The sequence below is a fragment of the Cryptomeria japonica genome, chromosome 9 (assembly GCF_030272615.1).
Source record: "Cryptomeria japonica chromosome 9, Sugi_1.0, whole genome shotgun sequence".
Classification (NCBI taxonomy): Eukaryota; Viridiplantae; Streptophyta; class Pinopsida; order Cupressales; family Cupressaceae; genus Cryptomeria; species Cryptomeria japonica.
This window is the reverse complement of record NC_081413.1, coordinates 273631067-273648257: the sequence shown is the minus strand read 5'-3', so window position 1 is coordinate 273648257 and position 17191 is coordinate 273631067. Positions and strand designations below refer to the sequence as shown.

The 17191-nt window shown below is 38.0% G+C and overlaps 1 protein-coding gene across 2 annotated transcripts in view; it reads left to right on the top strand.

Moving 5' to 3' along the window:
* Positions 1-2110: 2110 nt before the first annotated feature.
* LOC131033018 (uncharacterized) overlaps positions 2111-17191 on the top strand; it is a 127690-nt gene continuing 112609 nt past the window's right edge. For both annotated transcript variants that reach the window (XM_057964125.2, XM_057964123.2), the window contains exon 1: positions 2111-2382. In XM_057964125.2, the coding sequence (XP_057820108.1) occupies positions 2361-2382 (22 nt within the window). In that variant the 5' untranslated portion in view covers positions 2111-2360. The remainder of the gene's footprint in view (positions 2383-17191) is intronic.

The window sequence follows — 17191 nt, the reverse complement described above, 5'->3', positions numbered from 1 at the left end:
ATTATTTGATTAGAATATATATATATATATATATATATATATATATATATATATCACATCAATTAATAGTATAAATTAAATCAACTATTCAATAAAATAGTGCAGAGATTTTTTAGATTGGTTAGAAAAGCCTATCATTTCTCCTTGAATTGCCACCTAAGTTGTTAAAATTTTCTAAGATCTTCCCACCTTTTCAAAACATCTCTACCCATACTCCTTTTATCTTTTAACTATCAAAATTCTAAAAGAACATATTCATTATTTGTCTGACTTAAATTATTATTTCACATCTTTCATTGTTTATTTAAATTATTTGATTAGAATATATATATATATATATATATATATATATATATATATATATATATATATATATATATATATATATATATATATATATATATATCACATCAATTAATAGTATAAATTAAATCAACTATTCAATAAAATAGTGCAGAGATTTTTTAGATTGGTTAGAAAAGCCTATCATTTCTCCTTGAATTGCCACCTAAGTTGTTAAAATTTTCTAAGATCTTCCCACCTTTTCAAAACATCTCTACCCATACTCCTTTTATCTTTTAACTATCAAAATTCTAAAAGAACATATTCATTATTTGTCTGACTTAAATTATTATTTCACATCTTTCATTGTTTATTTAAATTATTTGATTAGAATATATATATATATATATATATATATATATATATATCACATCAATTAATAGTATAAATTAAATCAACTATTCAATAAAATAGTGCAGAGATTTTTTAGATTGGTTAGATTGTTTTATATATAGCTCTTTTATTGATTTAAATTTTTGTATTTTATTAAAAATAATATATAAATATAATAACTATTTTACTGATCAAATTTTTAAGTTAACTATCAATTTAATTATGATGATTTTATATCTACCCTCAAATGAATTATCCCCAAAAATGTGAACACATACATAAACATGATATTTTTTTATTGATCAAAGCTTCCTTAATTAAATGTATACTTGCTCTTAAAGAGACTTCATCTTTCCTACAAAAGACTTGAAAAACACAAACAAATTTATGACAATTTTCTTATTAATCAAACTTGTTGAGTTCATTCTTGATGATGTTCAGTCTTGAAGGAACTTCATCCTCGCTCTAAGATACTTGAATACAGAAATATAATAGTTTTGATTAATCAATACTTTTTAAATTGAAAATTACATTAATGGTGAAAGATCTTCATCTCTATTCCTAATAGAACATCTCCATCCTAGTGATTCAAACACACATTTATATATAATACCTTTTATATTGATTAAAGTTTATATGGAGAAGGATTTTCCTCTTAGATGCATTCACTAGAAGAAAAGAAATGATGGGTGGGTCAACTCTTATTTCTATTCAACAAGACAAAAATGAATCATCATCTTTTTTTCCTTCCCCTTATGTAAGATGTGAACTTTTTTCTATGCAAGATATTATAGACGAGAATGAAAGAACCTTATAAAAGTGGACCCCCTAATTAAAAAGGTAGATAGGACCCCAAGTTCTTCATAAGAACAAGGGATCCAACTTCTAGTAGCAATGAATCAAATCCAAACATTTTGATCTAGAGTTTAACATTTGACATTATATATAAATAGAAATTGACCCATGATAGACTTCACTCCCATCCCAAAAAGAATTTTATTCAGATTTTTACAAACTCAACTACATCATGAGAAATATTCAAAACTGAATAACGTAACAACTTACCACTTCAAAATAAATCATATGAAACACCTAGAGAAAATATTAAAATGGATGAACTAAATATGAGGTTGCCTATGATTATATGTATTTTTTAATTCTAAACTAAGCAGCCATGTGCTTGAGATGTTCATGGCGGGAAGAGATCAACATCAGATACGGTAGATAATCATCTTAACAGTAAGATAAATTTCTAAAAGAAAGCACGCATGAATCAGAATTGTCTATGCAGCAAATTAAATAACACCAGCAAGACATTTTTTTTTGATATTTTTTAAATAGATTAAAAATCAAAACATATTGTAATCTAATTTTTAATCTATTTAATACGTGTAAAAACAGAGAGTTTCAGTGCTATTTAGTTTGCGGAAATTTGCCAATCGAAAAACAATTAGTTTAGGGGTAATGTTAGTTTTCCTTCCGACTTTGAATTTAGTATGATAAGGCAATCATAATATAGCTGCAGCATGAAAAGACTATGGACAAATCTAAATTTGGAGGCGCTGAGGATGAACATAAGCTAATAAAACATATTCTCATAAAAAATTGGAAGTTGATAAGTTTCTTCGACAGCTAACGAAGATTGCAATCGACAACCACAACTTCATCAGGCAAGGAAGGCAACCATGGCATCTTTACGGGGATTTGGTAGTTACAAAATTTTGTTTTGCAACTATTTTCTTCATTTCGATGCTTTCTCCTACTCAAGTGTATTGAGGTCTTGAGTGAAAAAATCATTCTGTTGCAGAATAGCGATGCAACCTCTGTAGCAAACCAAATAATGATTGTTAAAACTATCATAAATTGTCATTTCATTGCGCTGTTTACATGCACTTCATATTATTTAGATGCCCACAAGTAGTAATCACCATATGGACAAAAGTCTGCTTGCACAAGGGACAGTAACAGAAACTCACTGCAGCTTTGGATTAGAGGGCATTGATTTATATTATATTTTCCAGTCGACATCTAAGTATTTTCATTCAATTGCTTACAAAAGTTCATTTGCTTTGCCATCGTTTTGACTGGTGGGGTAAGGATTTATATATGTTTTGATGACCACTTTTTGATCTATCAATTGGTTCCACATGCTTATAAGCGATCCTATGAAAATGCACAGCAGGGTAATTCATGTGGTTTTCATTGAAACACTCAAAGAATATCAGAACTCTAAATTTTATCTTAAGTAGCTAATTCAGTTAAAATTTTGATTTGTTCCAGATGAGGGAAGGAGTTTCATGTGGTTAGTTGTAACAACCCCCTTTAGCTTGTTCAACAAAGAAACTAGTGGGATAGGAATTCTTACAAGTTTTTTGGGCCCTTTTGGGTTTGTCAGCAGGGCCATGGGGCGTACATTCAGACAAAGAGGCTTATTCTGGCTTTCTGGATTTAATCCATATGCGCTTGAAGTTGTGGTCCAGTGGTAAATTGCCAGGAATTGACAGCTTCTGGTCCAGTTTCGATTCCAAATGCGCCCCTGCTTGTTCGGGTTCTCCTTGAGAGCTCCTATCAATCATTTTCTTCCAAGAAATAGGAGTGAACATAGCAGAATACAAAATCCTTTGGCATCGGAAGCTTTTGTTATGTTTTTTGTGTGTCGTTGCCTGCCAACACAACCATTTACATTGTTATAAATCATAAGTCTGAGACTCTGAAATCACTTCCAGCACTGTTTCTTCTGTCTTATTGTTATAATTAAAGAGGATGAAATTATCCTGCAGTTGATTCTTCTACTTGGTATTCTATGCCAAGAAAATACGTTCACCTAGCAAAACATAAAATCCTTCTGTACCTGAAGCTTCTTCTCTGAGTTTTGTATGTCATCATTCGCGAACTCTACCATATACCTCCTCTTAAATCCAGAGGTTGAAACCATTTTCAGAACCTCGGTCGTCTACTTGGTCTTCTTTGATGCATGGTCATGTTTAGGCACATATTTATAAATAATACTACTTGTAGCAGAACCCGATATGTGACCAAACTGCATGTATCAGAATACATGGGCGAATCAACATATGGATAAATCTATATTGAACTGCAGTTAAGTGCACATCTGGCAAAAGCTAAAATCTCCGAATATATGTTCTCTGCTTCTGAAGGGATTGGGTGTACAATCTGTATGCATTGATCTTCTATGGGGTTTATTTGAAGTGCAATGCATATAATTATAATTATATTATTGTGGAGTGTTTTCGAATCTCTGAAGAGAACACTCTCAAACTTCAAAGTGAATAATATCATAAGTTCAAATTTTAGGCAAATGTGCATTCTGTCGGTGCCATCTTGACATCCCTTTGGGGGAGTAATAAAAAGCGCAAATCAAGTTGGTGCTGTACTTTCACATTTGTTTGTTTTAAGAAAATCAAAATAGTACCTTGCATGAAGCTCTGGGAGATATTCTTCCTTTGCCTAATTACATACCTATCTGGAATTACAGCACCGTCTACACATTAAATATACGTTAGCTTATAGTAATCATAAACAGACTAGAAGAATCCCTTTGGTATCTCAGTGAAATGCACATCTCCTAGCGAGCCAACTTATTTAGTGACTTCTTGTACTTGGTTGATGAGAAAGAGAATTGCCTCATGTGGTGTCTGTTATATGGTTAGAGTGCAGGGTTCTCTACTGTTTTTTTATTTGCAATTGCATTTTGAATCGACTGATGGAGAATATTTACTGGCATGCCTTGTGTGACCTAAACTTGGGTACTGGGACTTTGACATAGGACACCTTGGAGATGGTTCTCCTTAAAAGCTTATATATGGCATTCATTTTGGAGAGAAAAATTGCTTACGGTTAGAATTTCCAAAGGCACCATCATGTCTCCTTTTCAAAGATTCAGTCAATACATGGTTATATGCTAGGTGTTTATAAAGTAGTGATAAGCCTTATTGGATTTTGTGGTATATTTAGTATTTTACAAATGGTCTCATATGTATATCTGTGAAAAATGGTCAAATACAAGAAAAGAACACTGGCTATGCCTGTACATGATTATAATCTATTCAAGCTGTTAAAAGAAAACCTCATCAGGTGTAGGATTGAGGAAGACAATCAGAAAATCATGTTGGAAGACAAGCATTCCTTGGCTTTCATTGCCAATACTGCATCACTTATTTGGGATGCTAACTAACTCATCTTTACTGTCAAGCCCTGGACCAAATCATTTACCAACTTAATAAATATTTTCGTAGCAATATCAACCAAGCGATCACATGATGATTTTATAGATCTCAAGTATCAGGAGAATTACCAAAATCCTGTACTCTTACATTTATAGAATGGTTTACAAATCCCCAATAACAGGAGGATATACAAATGTCCATAATATTTAATATCAAGGCATATCTGCAAAACACGTTATAGATTCACAGTAACAAGAGGATATACAACATCCTTAAATATCTTATAACATCAACGTATAATGTTCTATGAACCCCCAATAACAGGAGGCTTTGTAAATTTCTCGACTGACATTCTTACACAGCAATACTCGTTTGGTACAGTCATATAATGGTCAACAGAAATACTATAATAGTCAACAACATTGTCATCACAGCAAAAGCACTAATGGTGGTCAAATTTAAGCACAAACTTACAAAGAGAACTATAAGTCAACAGACAATACGTTCAATTTCCTAGTCAAAAGAGACGGCTGGCCAGTCAAATGACAGAGAATTCTGGGGAACACAACTAGTTACTGTAGAAATTTGGTTAAAGCACTGGACGACAGCAGAATTTCATGTCAACAAAGAAGATTCCTCATTCAAATGAAGGAATAATTAGGTCAATGGAGTTTGTAAAAAGTCAGGATAAGATGACTATTCAGTAATAGTGCTACCCTGATTCTTTTTGATGTTAGCAATTTGTTCAGCTCTTCAGATTTTATTTCTGTTAAATTTAATTCTGATCAGAAGAGAAACAAGATATTGGAATGATGCATTAGTGAGCCCCATGACTGATATTTGTATGCATCAATTGCAAGTTCTTAGGGCCTAGTCAGAAAATAATGTTGCCATTATATGCCAGATTGGCTTGGAGAGAAAATAGGTAATTTAAGTCAGAAACCTGTGGATTTACTGTTGATTTTGATGATAATGGTGATGTCATCAATCCTTTAGGCCTAATGTTTGTTTTTGTTGCTTCTCTTGTATCAGTTTGTTCTCTGATGGCTTGAATATGTTATTGGCTATTTTTAGTGTTCCATAGAGCCTATAGGATGGGGGGATGGATTTTGGGGTCGGTTAAATCTTTTTCCCCAAAATTTGGGGATAGAGGGGGGATGGTGATTAACATAATGTATAATATTTTTAAGAATAACTATAAAGAATATTAAAATAAATTCCAATTCGCCATTTCTTATTAACAATCTTTTCACATGGATAGCTGCTTTACTTTTATCCCTCTGTATTCGAATTCCTTCTCCGTTAGCTGTATGTATGCTGCTTTTGTGTAGGTACAGGCCTTCCCCCCATTGATTCTCAAGTTTTCTCTGCATGGCCCTGTAACTGAGGACTGCTACATTATTCATGGCTCCCATGGTTTGGAAAAGAGTTCTTATCACAAGGCAGTAAGAATTTGAAATAGAAAGGAAGGCCTTCAAATTTGTGGGAATTAATCACCTATTTGCAAAGCTGAATGAATTTAATATCTTAAGAAGTATGCTATCCATGAGAACTAGTCTTATCGCATTGTAATGTCCTCTTCTCATAAAGGAGTAGTCAGTGGTCCATTGGCTTATTCCGGAGACCCGTAGGCTGATTGGAATGAGGAATTAGGGTTTCCTATTTTCTAGGAGGATTCTTCGCAGTTTTCAGGGATGTTCTGATTGGAGTTTGGCGGAATGAATCTAAGTTTCCTTTTGGGTTTTTTGTAAGCTTCGCAGTGGTATGACATGCAATCAGTTCAGGGGAGTTTGCAGAACTTACTATTTTTAGTAAGTTGATGTTAGTTGTCATGATTACTGGGTTTTTCTGGGTTTCTCGAGTTGAGCTACAAAGTTCAAAGAACAGTCTTTTTGGAGTTGTTTTCAGGACTTACTATTTTTAGTAAGTGTCATTTCAGGCAGTTCTATTTTTAGTAGTTTAGTTATGAGTTCAGACCCAGCTCAGTTTGATGGTTTTCAGCACTTCAGTCCATAGCTCAATTTGGTACTGATCAATATTTGGTTTGCTAGTGATTTATTAATATTAATACTTTACTCTAAAGTTTAATATTTAATTATATTGTTGGACGACTTAGGAAATGAAAGGAGCATTTTATTCAAAATTTATTTATTCTCCTAAGTCAGGCGCCCAAGGATGGAATATATGCTCATGTATAATGTTCTTTTATGTTGCAAGTTTAGACAAAGGAAAAATTCGAATTTTGTGTCTAGGAAAGGGGGACGCCAAGACAAAGTCATGTTTGAAATGAAATGCAAATGAGGAAGTTGTAATTTGGATGCCATTTGGAGGTGAATTTGGGGTCTTAGAAGCTATAAATATGAGAGCTTGGTCTCTCATTTGTCATCTTTGAACATTTTTATAACGAAGTGTTGCCAAAATTGTGCCAGACCTTTGCTTCGAAGTTGCGTGCTTCCTAGCTTGTACCAGTTTCGTGCTTGGGAGATAGCACCTAGCTGTGAGAGAGCCTATTTCTCATTCAAAGGAGTAGATTGAGCTTCAAAGTGATGGAGTTTGCTATTACATTTTCAGTTTTCTATTTGCTGCTGTGTTTTTTGGTGTGTGCTGGGCGTATAGTGGCTGAAGCAATAATTTGATCGTACCCCCTTGTCTGCTGAGTGTATCAATATGGGTATTGGCTCTGATTTTCTCTATTCTATAGGTGATGATGTCCTCCAAAGGGAAGATGATGGTTTTCTGATTTGAATTTTCTACTGCTGATCAAACTTTTCTGCTGGGTCGCCCCTTCCTTATCTGCCTTGGGATGCGTGTATCTGGTCTCGGACTTCGGAGTTGCAGGTTTGAGGTTCTGAAATGGTCGCTTATGCCATGTTAGTCATTTGCTTTTGATTTGGTGTGATTTCGAGTAGATTTGAGTTAGTTATGAGCATTTTGGTGTTTCCGGTAGTGGTTGGTCTGCGTGTTATTCACTTTCAGAATAAAGAACAGCAATAGTTACTTTATGTTTGAGTTGGCTTTAGAGGTAGCTATCATTTGTGATCAACATTGTCTTCTATTCTAATCATTTCTCTCTATATTGTAAGGTTGAATAGTAGTACTATCAACCACTTCTTGATTGTATAAGTGTTGTGCGTTGCACACGCTCCCTATCGCCGACAGGGTCCCCCTTCTTGTTTTTTTTGAGTCTTTCGTCCTCGCCTTGTTGAGTTTCGCGCGGAGTGTCTCGCGTCTTGTCGAGTGAGTCTGCGACTGGTCCGTAAAGTGATGATGTCAAAGAAAAGAGCCGATGAATCCATCCGGCTAGTCTAGCCCTCGGGCATGAATGCCAAGAGTTTGTTTGAAATTTTGAAAATCGCCTTGGATAGGCGTAAGGTCATGGAAATTGGCGAGGCCCGCCAAGCAAGAGCAGCGCGTCTAAAGGTCGCACAAGGACCCAAAGTCGCCATTTTTTCGCACAGGAGCTACGAATTAGATTGCATGAGGTTTGTCTCCGCGGTGTTTGTGGGATTTGAGTAAAGGATGATTTTCGCCTGCTAGTGAAGGAGCGAATTTCCTGGCCAAAATGTCAAGGCTGCAAAACTTGCCCATATGCCTTAGAATTAAGCCTCCGAAATCCAAATTTGTAGAGTCTAGCGAAAATGGTTTGGAGTCCGAAATTTTACTTAAGTTCCCAAAATTGCCTTATGGGCCGAATTTCGGACCCAAAGGCCAAAAGGTTAAAAGTTGCTAAAATCGCCCAAGGGGCCGAATTTCGGACCCTGGGGCGAAAATTTCGAAATTTAAAGTTTCCCAAGTGGTTCGAAAATGCTTTTTAAATGTTGCAAAAGATGGGTTTAGGTATGAAATTCACTTAAACGCCCATTTTCGGACCATGGGGTGAAAATTAGAAAATGTGAAATGCTTTTTTAAATGTTGCAAAAGGTGGGTTTAGGTCCGAAATTCACTTAAACACCCATTTTCGGACCATGGGGCGAAAATTAGAAAATGTGAAATGCTTGTGAAATGTTGCAAAAGCCTCCAGAGGTCCGAAATTCACTTTAGACCTCCAAATTCAGACCTTGGGGCCGAAATTACAAATTATGACAAATTTGCAAAAGGTGTTAAGAGCTCCGAAATTTACAAAGGATGGTTTAGGTCCGAAAATCACTTAAGTCTCTCAATTTCGGACCCTGGGGGGTAAATTGGAGAATATATCGAAGTTGCAAAAGGGGGCTTTAGATCCGAAGTTTTTTTTAAAAAAAAAGTTCGCAAAATTTGTTATATGGTCCGAAAATCACCTTAAAACTTCAATTTCGGACCCTAGCTCCGAAATTTGAAATTTTGGCAAAATTGCAAAAAGGTTCAAGAACTCCAAAATTTGCAAAATCATACTTTAGTTCCGAAATTTTGAAAGAATTGCAAAAAATCGCAAAAACTCCAAAAATCGCAGAAGGCACTGAAGCTCCGAAATTCGAAAAGGCGGAAGCTTGCGAACATGGGCCTAGGGTCTGAAGTTTATTACAAAACATGTTTAAAAGTTTGAAAGTCTTTCAACTTGCCAAAAGCCTGAATCTCCAAAATCCCAAACGCGATGAATGCTCCGAAGTTTGCATAGAGGAGTCTAGGTCCGAAACTCCGAAGTTCTAGTAAAATCTCCAAAATCCCATAGGCGTAAGGTTAGTGGATGCTCTGAAATTCTCCAAAGGCACGAAAATCGCAAAGAACGTTATAGCTCCGAGGTTTGTATGATTTGCAAGAGGCGTCATAGGGTCCGAAGTTCGCCCTTAAGGTTAAAATAAAAGCAAAGTTTAAATTCCAAAGGGCCTCCATCTCCCCAAGGCCGCGAGTTGGGAGATAGACGCAGAATTTACAAAACTCTCCAGAAGGTCCGAAAATGAGAAGATAAATGCCATTCACATTTGAAAACCCCCTCCATGCTGCTGCGTTTCATGTAACAAAGATCACGTCCAATTTTGAAAGGGAAGGAAAGCTAATTTCGCGCGATCCAAGGTAATTCAAGGTAAAATGCTGCATAAACTATCCCAAATCATTCAAGTTCAGATTGCCAATTACCCAGGGTGAAGCCATTTAAAATGATAAATTCTCTTTCATCCAACAACCGCAAAAAATTTAAATCAAGGAGATAACCGTTGGAATTCGAAACTTTGTAGAAACGTCCATTCGCCTTCACGCAGCAAGGCCGGGCAATTCTTCGCCATCTGTTTTCGTCAGGTAAGTACGCTCTGTCTTCCTTGATCATCTGAAATGCTTATAAATCAAAAAGACGTATGTGCGAAATCTGATTAAAATGCCTAAATTTTCGAAATCTGCATCTCTTTCGCTTGTAAAACGTTGTTCAAAACAGTCAAAATTTAGAATTCACCCCTGAGATTTAACCAGAAATTGCATTTTCAAACTTAGGAGAATTTTTTCATGCTTTGTCTCTGTTGAAAATTAATCCAAAATCCAGAAAGTGCTTAAGTATAAGTTCGCGATTAAAAGCTTTATGAATGCTATGGTTAAAATCAATCAAGCTTTTAGCTAGAAATGTCGCTCCATGTCCAATCTAAATTTTGAATTAATCCTGGCATGCTGGAGTATTCTCTATCTAACCCGCTTTACTTCCTTGTGTATCGCCTCGTAATCCGCATCCGACTGTGCAGGATAAATGCTTAAGTCGGCAGTAGAATCATCAAAGACGCCCGCTGCAGCCGAGACATCGCGAGCCTCCAAATCAGATATCCCGCACAAGGTTGAAAGGATGAAGTATCAATATTAGAGAGGAGGATTGAGGGAGTCAAAAGTGCAGAGCGTCTGGGACAATGTCGGTGATACCGACCTTGGCCATATTGACATTCAAGACTTTAGGAATCGGGTCTTCTCACCTAACGCATATGGCAAGCCTAGACAGATGGTGGAAAGTGGCATCGCCCAAGCGGTAGGATTTCCTCCAGCAGTACAGAACTATGAGTTAGTGGTAGAGGCTGCCCGACATTATCAGCCAAATTCCAGACTGGTGCTCCTTGAGAGCATGACCATCGCCAACTTCACTCCTGAGGCCATTGGCGATGCATTTGACATTCCCTTTCCAAACAATCCCATGGCTACAACTATAGACGAAGCACAGGGGGCATATGACATGAATCCGGCCTGATGCAGAGCATCGATCAATGAAGAATGGTACAAGGAGAAAAGGCTTCCAAGCACCAGAATTGTGAAAAAGACCCCAAGAAGTGATTTTCATAATGAGCATGGGGATATGGTCACATTACTCAGCCGAGTTATGGGACTCCCTAAATCCAACTACTTTGAAGAGTGGATGTTCTATTTCACAGAGCAAGTCTTCGCTGGGAAGTCTAAATTCGACTGGGCCCAGATCATAAGCGACAACATCCACACCCAGCTAATAGAGCTTGAAACGAAGAAATACTTCACCATGACCTCTTATTTGGTCTATATGTTCGCCAAGAACCAAACGCTGCCAGGTTTGATAATGAAAGGTGAAATCGGGAATGGGCCTGATTAGGTAAAGGTCTATGATTGTTACCCGCAGCTGCATTACCATGATATAGCTCAGAGGGAAAAGAACAACCCAGCTTATGTAGTTGGCCAATATGAGCGCGTCAATGACGCCTTCACAATGCACCTGGTCAGGCTAATGTAGGGAGGATTACACATAAGGCTCTTAGAGCAAGCTACTATTCTAGTACAGAGGTATGGAGCCTGGTTCATTCAGTTCCCAAGGTTCTCCTACATCCGAATAGCAGGCTTTGATGGTGCCCCTCTCCGACTTCCACGGTATCCAACTGACAAAATAATTCTTATGGAGGTTGCAAGGCAGTCATGTCCGGCCGGCATCTTACTCAAAGAAAGCAAGCAGGCTGGATTCACGTTCCCCATTGTCATAGGCAATCAGGATGTCCCCCTGAGGACTCCCACACTTGCAGAGGAATCCCTCGCAGAGCTCGCCTCTTATGGTCTACAGGATCATTTTCCGAGAAAATACTTCGATCATGATAATTTGGCGAAGAGAGCCTATGGTAGGCGGTACAGAGCAAAGGAATCAATTGAAGACTATTGGAAGAATTGCTCTGATGACTACGAGGTCAGGAGGCGGGAATATTCTAGACTGAGTGTGCAGCAAATGCGACTCTTTGAATACCGTCGGGTCCCAGATCAGCTCACAGATTCAGGGAATTGCCTCCAGGTCCGAGAATTTGAAGCAATAAGGCATCTCTTGCCACGCATTGATTGGTCCCAGGACCCAATCACTGATTTCGAGGCAGTCATGGAAGCCCCAGCAAGGTACATAGATCAATGGTTACATCAGCAGATTGAGAGGCTAATACATGAAGGAGTCCAATTCACCTACCACCTAATGGGTAGCCTTGATTCTCAGTCCTCTGAAGATGAGGGAACGTCCAGTCCACCCAGGGAAGAAATTGAGAAACCTGAGAAGAGAAAGAAAGCTAAGGCTTGCAGAGGGACTCGGATGTCCAAAAGAACAAAAAGGGAGAAGATTCCTATAAGGAGACCAGAGGTCACGTCATCGTCAAAGGACCCTAGTTCGTCCGACAATGTAGTGGAATTAGATTATATACCTGCTCCGCCTTCTCAAAGTGACATTGATGCGTTTGGAATTGATGATCCTCCCACGCCTGACATGCTAGAAGTTGAGCTAAGAGCCCTTGAATCGACTGAACTGGACAACCAAATAGAGGAAGGAGAGATTCCATCCACCCAGGGGGTCAAAGTGCATGAACCCACTCAACAGAGCCGCCACGAGTTGCTGCTCCACAATACATCCAAAGATGACTCCACCGTTGAAGGAGAGCAAAGGATAGATGAGACTCATGAGCTCGAAAGAACTGAAGAACAACCATCACATGAAGACATCAGACAGTTGTTCAGTGAAATAGGAGAAAATTCAGCTGCAAGCAAAGAACTTCGCACCTCTTTCACTCCTCCGGTAGCAAAGCAGCTGCGAATCTGTGGTGAGTTGGCTGAGAACGTCAAAGAACAGAATGCGGACTTAACCTTATTATCAGCCCAGACAGTGCCTCAAGAATGGTTGATTGCTAGAGCCCAGCGCAAGGCCACCACCAAACCACCTATTGATCTAGAGGATATCTTCTCGCGCATAGACCAAGCAAAAGCTAAGGGGAAGAAAAAGCCCAAGGCATATTCTAGAGTGACCAAAGACGAGCAAAGGAACCGCACTCTCCACATTGCCACCCCGCTTGTAGACAAGCCAACAGATCAGATTACACTGACAGATTACAACATCACAATTGTCCCCATCGGACAAGCCACTAAAGAGAAAGAAAAAGAAGAATTTAAGGATTCGGTGCAGAATATACTTAGGTAGCTCGAAGAGATAACAGCTGAAAAGGACATGTATCGGGCTCCTGCTGAGCAAGCCGAGGGATACATTGATCAGCTCCTAAGGCCACTACACAATGCCTCCGAATCCCATATTCCCCTAATGGCATTGGCGCAAAGGACCACAACAGAATTTGAAGGAGTACGGGACACCGCAAGGGCCGTCAGGGAATGGATACAAGACATTAAGAAAAGGGGAGAGCGAATCCTTAAGGAAGTAAAAGAGATGGCCCGCCATCGAGAGCTCACTCTAGTCAAGTTATTAGAGGTAAAGAGGGAATCCCTCCACATGCACGGAGTGGCTGCCACTACCCTTCCCCTCATGAGAGCTCTTTTCTGGACGCATGCACAGATTCCTAAATTGTTGTAATGTCCCCATTTTGTGAGCATCGGAGTTTGTAAGAATTAGCCTATCATTTGACCCTCGTAGGCTAATAATTATTGATAGAGGGCCTCGTGTGGCAGTTACTTGGTGATTAGAGACATTACTCTTCAGCTGGATTCAGGTTTTGGCCTTTGCATAGGTTTTTTGACTCAGATTGGCACACTTACTATTTATAGTAAGTTACTATTTTGGGAGAGTCAGGGTTCCTATTAATAGAAAGACACCTGAGCAGAGCTTATTGGCAGTGTCAACCTTGATTGGGCCTTTGCAGCTATTTCTAGACTCAGTTCCACATACTTACTATTTATAGTAAGTCACTATTCAGGGTTTCTATTTTTAGACAGGCATCCAATCACATGGAGAACAGGGAGAGTCGACTCCTGGCTCAGACGGCTTAGCAATCAAACAAGTACATCAAAAGATATTAAAGTTTAAGTGACTTAAGTGATTTATTTAATATTTTAATATTATTATAAAGTTTTAAAGTAACATTATAATAATAAAGTCACTTTAATATAATAAAGTGCGTTAAGTGAATAATTTAATGTGGAAATAAATCTTTTATCCCACATTGGCCAGGAAGGTGTTTGAGCTTTCTTAAGGAAAGATTAAAAGGAAAGGCAAGAGTTCATTCTCGGCATCCAGTTGATGAATAGTATTTTGATTGATTTTTATTGTGGAGCCTAGGGCTTTCGCAATTTTCTTCTTTGATCATAGGAAACGAAAACTTCCTATTGATAGCAATTTTGAAGGTGTGAAATAACACCTGAATTATTGCAGTTGTGGGAAAGAATACTTCAGTTCTTTCATTTGTGCAAATTGGTGAAGTTTTCTACAAGGGTTTGAAGTTTATTGTTGAAGAACATTTATAGTTGGTTGTGAATCATCCTTATTTGGCAACAAATTATTCAAGGTTTTAAGAGCAGATTGCAAGTTTGTTCTTGCTGCTACAGTGCGCATGAACAGTGCGCGTGAACAGTGCGCATGAACAATGCGCTACAGTGCCGTGAACAGTGCGCATGAACAGTGCCGTGAACAGTGCGCTACAGTGCGCGTGAACAGTGCGCTACAGTAGTTGGAGTTCTATAGAAGGGGATTTAGAAAGGTTGAACAGCTATATATATTTGACAAGGGATTTGCATATGAAGAGAATCAAACCAATATACCAAGGCAGCCATTGAAATACCAGGTTTTCTATCTATGGTCATTGTATTAGAAAATCATTACTTCATTGCATCATTTTCTATTATGATTATATCATGAAATATTTGGAGGTTGCATATGTTTAATGGAGATATAATTTGCATATTCCACATTCATGGTAACATTCAACATTGATCAGCCATTTAGCTTTCATGCCAATTGTTTGCTTAAATGCCTAATGGCTGTAGGTGTACTTTGGGATGCATGACAAGTGTTTGTCTTAATGTCAACTAGCTGTACTAGTTAATTTCAGTCATTACATATGTGTGGAAAGGTCTAAAACAGCTAGTATATCATTTCTATAACAACTTTGCATTGTTAGAAGCTTTCCATAACTTCATTTGCAGCCTACAAACCCAAAGAAGACAAAGAAAGAATTCACTACAGCGGCTTCAAACATTGTATGCCAAATGTTTGACAATATTCCTTGGTGTTCATATAAGCAAAACAGGGTCAGATTAGCCAAGGGATATTACAATTGTCCGCCATCCTAGATCCTCATAGCATCAGTACTCTTAAGGAATGGTACTGGACTATCACCATGAAAAACGACACCAAAGAAATTATTGACAAAGAGAGTGACGCATGTGAAGTGATTCTGGGAAACATGCAAGAACTAGGTAAGACCATCCTCCGATCAATGGTTTCGGGATGGATAAATGACTTGTCCGATGATGCAATCTAGCCGGACTGGGAAGAAAGATTGGGAACGGATAGGATTACTTATTCTGCTAAGGACTTGAGTTTTGCTGGTCAGTTCCATTCAGACATATTATGCTTTGAGCGTAATCGCTCCAGCTGGAAGGACGGTTTAAAGCACATGGACCAGTATCTCGAAGGCATGCAATACAAAATTCACCATCCTCCCATGCCTCCATTCAGTCTGCTCTTCCAGTTATGCATCAGGTTCCAGGAATACGTTCGTGAGGAACGGGCAGCAGGTCGTGATCTATGGCAGGAATATTTGCATGGTGAAGATCAATTTCTAGAAAAGGAGTTTGAGACTGAGATAGAGAAAGTGATTTCTCAAAAGTGCTTTTTTCCCTCTAAATCTTAAAAGTGCACTTTTGCACCAAAAAGTGACATTTGACTTTTGGTCAACAAATGTAAAACTTTATTAATGCACCTTTTTGGATTATTTCAAATTGCTGTAATTATTCTTTTTGGGTAGTTATTGCTCATTTTGGGGTGGTTGTTGATATTTGCCTCCCATTTATGGGTATGGGCAGCCATGATTTATGGATGAATTTGGGCCACTTGTTTAGATTAAATCTAGGCCATTCATCCTGTTTTGAAGCCTATTTAAGGGACTGGTTTTCCCTCATTTTGTAAGAAGTTCTTGGATTGTTGCAAAAGCTCTGGCAAAATTTTACAGGAATCAATGTAAAGATTAAGACTGTTTTCAAGTTTCCTTGTGAGTGCATGGTCTCCTTCTTCACTTAATTTAGAAATCTTTCAGTTATGTTTATTTCTTTTACATAGCATTTTCACGCAAGCAACTAATAGAATCCTTGCAGTCCACACCATTAGGGAATGGCTGATTGCCTTTCTTTCTGCATGGTTAATCTGGACCTTTCATGCTTAGTTCAGTTATTGAACACTCACTATGAATGTAAAAGTTCTAATGTTGTACTTGATAACATGAAAATCTTGTTTTCCTTTGAAGATTGCACTGGATTTATGCAAACATTGTGCTTAAGTAGCTGGTGATGTTTAATCTAGTTTCTTGGAGGTGTCTGTCTGCTTGACTGAATTTGCTATCTTAGTTAGAATTTACATTTCATGTCTCTCTCTCTCCCTATCCTTCCTTCCTTTTCCCCCTTTTTTATCCAGAAAATCTGCAGTCCCATTAAAACAGTATCAACTTAACCGAAATGATTTGATAAAAGATTATAAAAGTTCTAGGGAACTTATCTATAAATTACCCATCCAACGTAAGTCCCCCTTGTGTTTCCAGCAATAAACACATCAAGCCACTGAGAAATCCCACAGTCAAGACCTGACAAAAGAAACCTTGAGGTCGTCCCTTTTGATCAAACCAAAAACAGCATTAGGGACTTCCTTATCTCAAGAGAGGATAGGATACTCAGCTGGTTATTCTATTCTGCGTTGGCCGTATGGAGTTTGCAGCAATGCGATTTCAGACACGTCAATAATAAGCAAACCCCGCTGAAATGCGGAAGAGGCCGGCTTACCGCCTACATTGGATATTTGAAATTTGGTCCTCCCACTGCATAAGTGGTAAGAGTGATATTTTGTTTGTAATGGTCCTCCCGCCCGCTGCATAAGCGGTCGAGTGATTTTTGTTTGTAATGGTCCTCCCGCTGCATAAGCGGTTGAGTTGAGCTGTGTTTTATGTGTGCATCCTCCCGCTGAGATA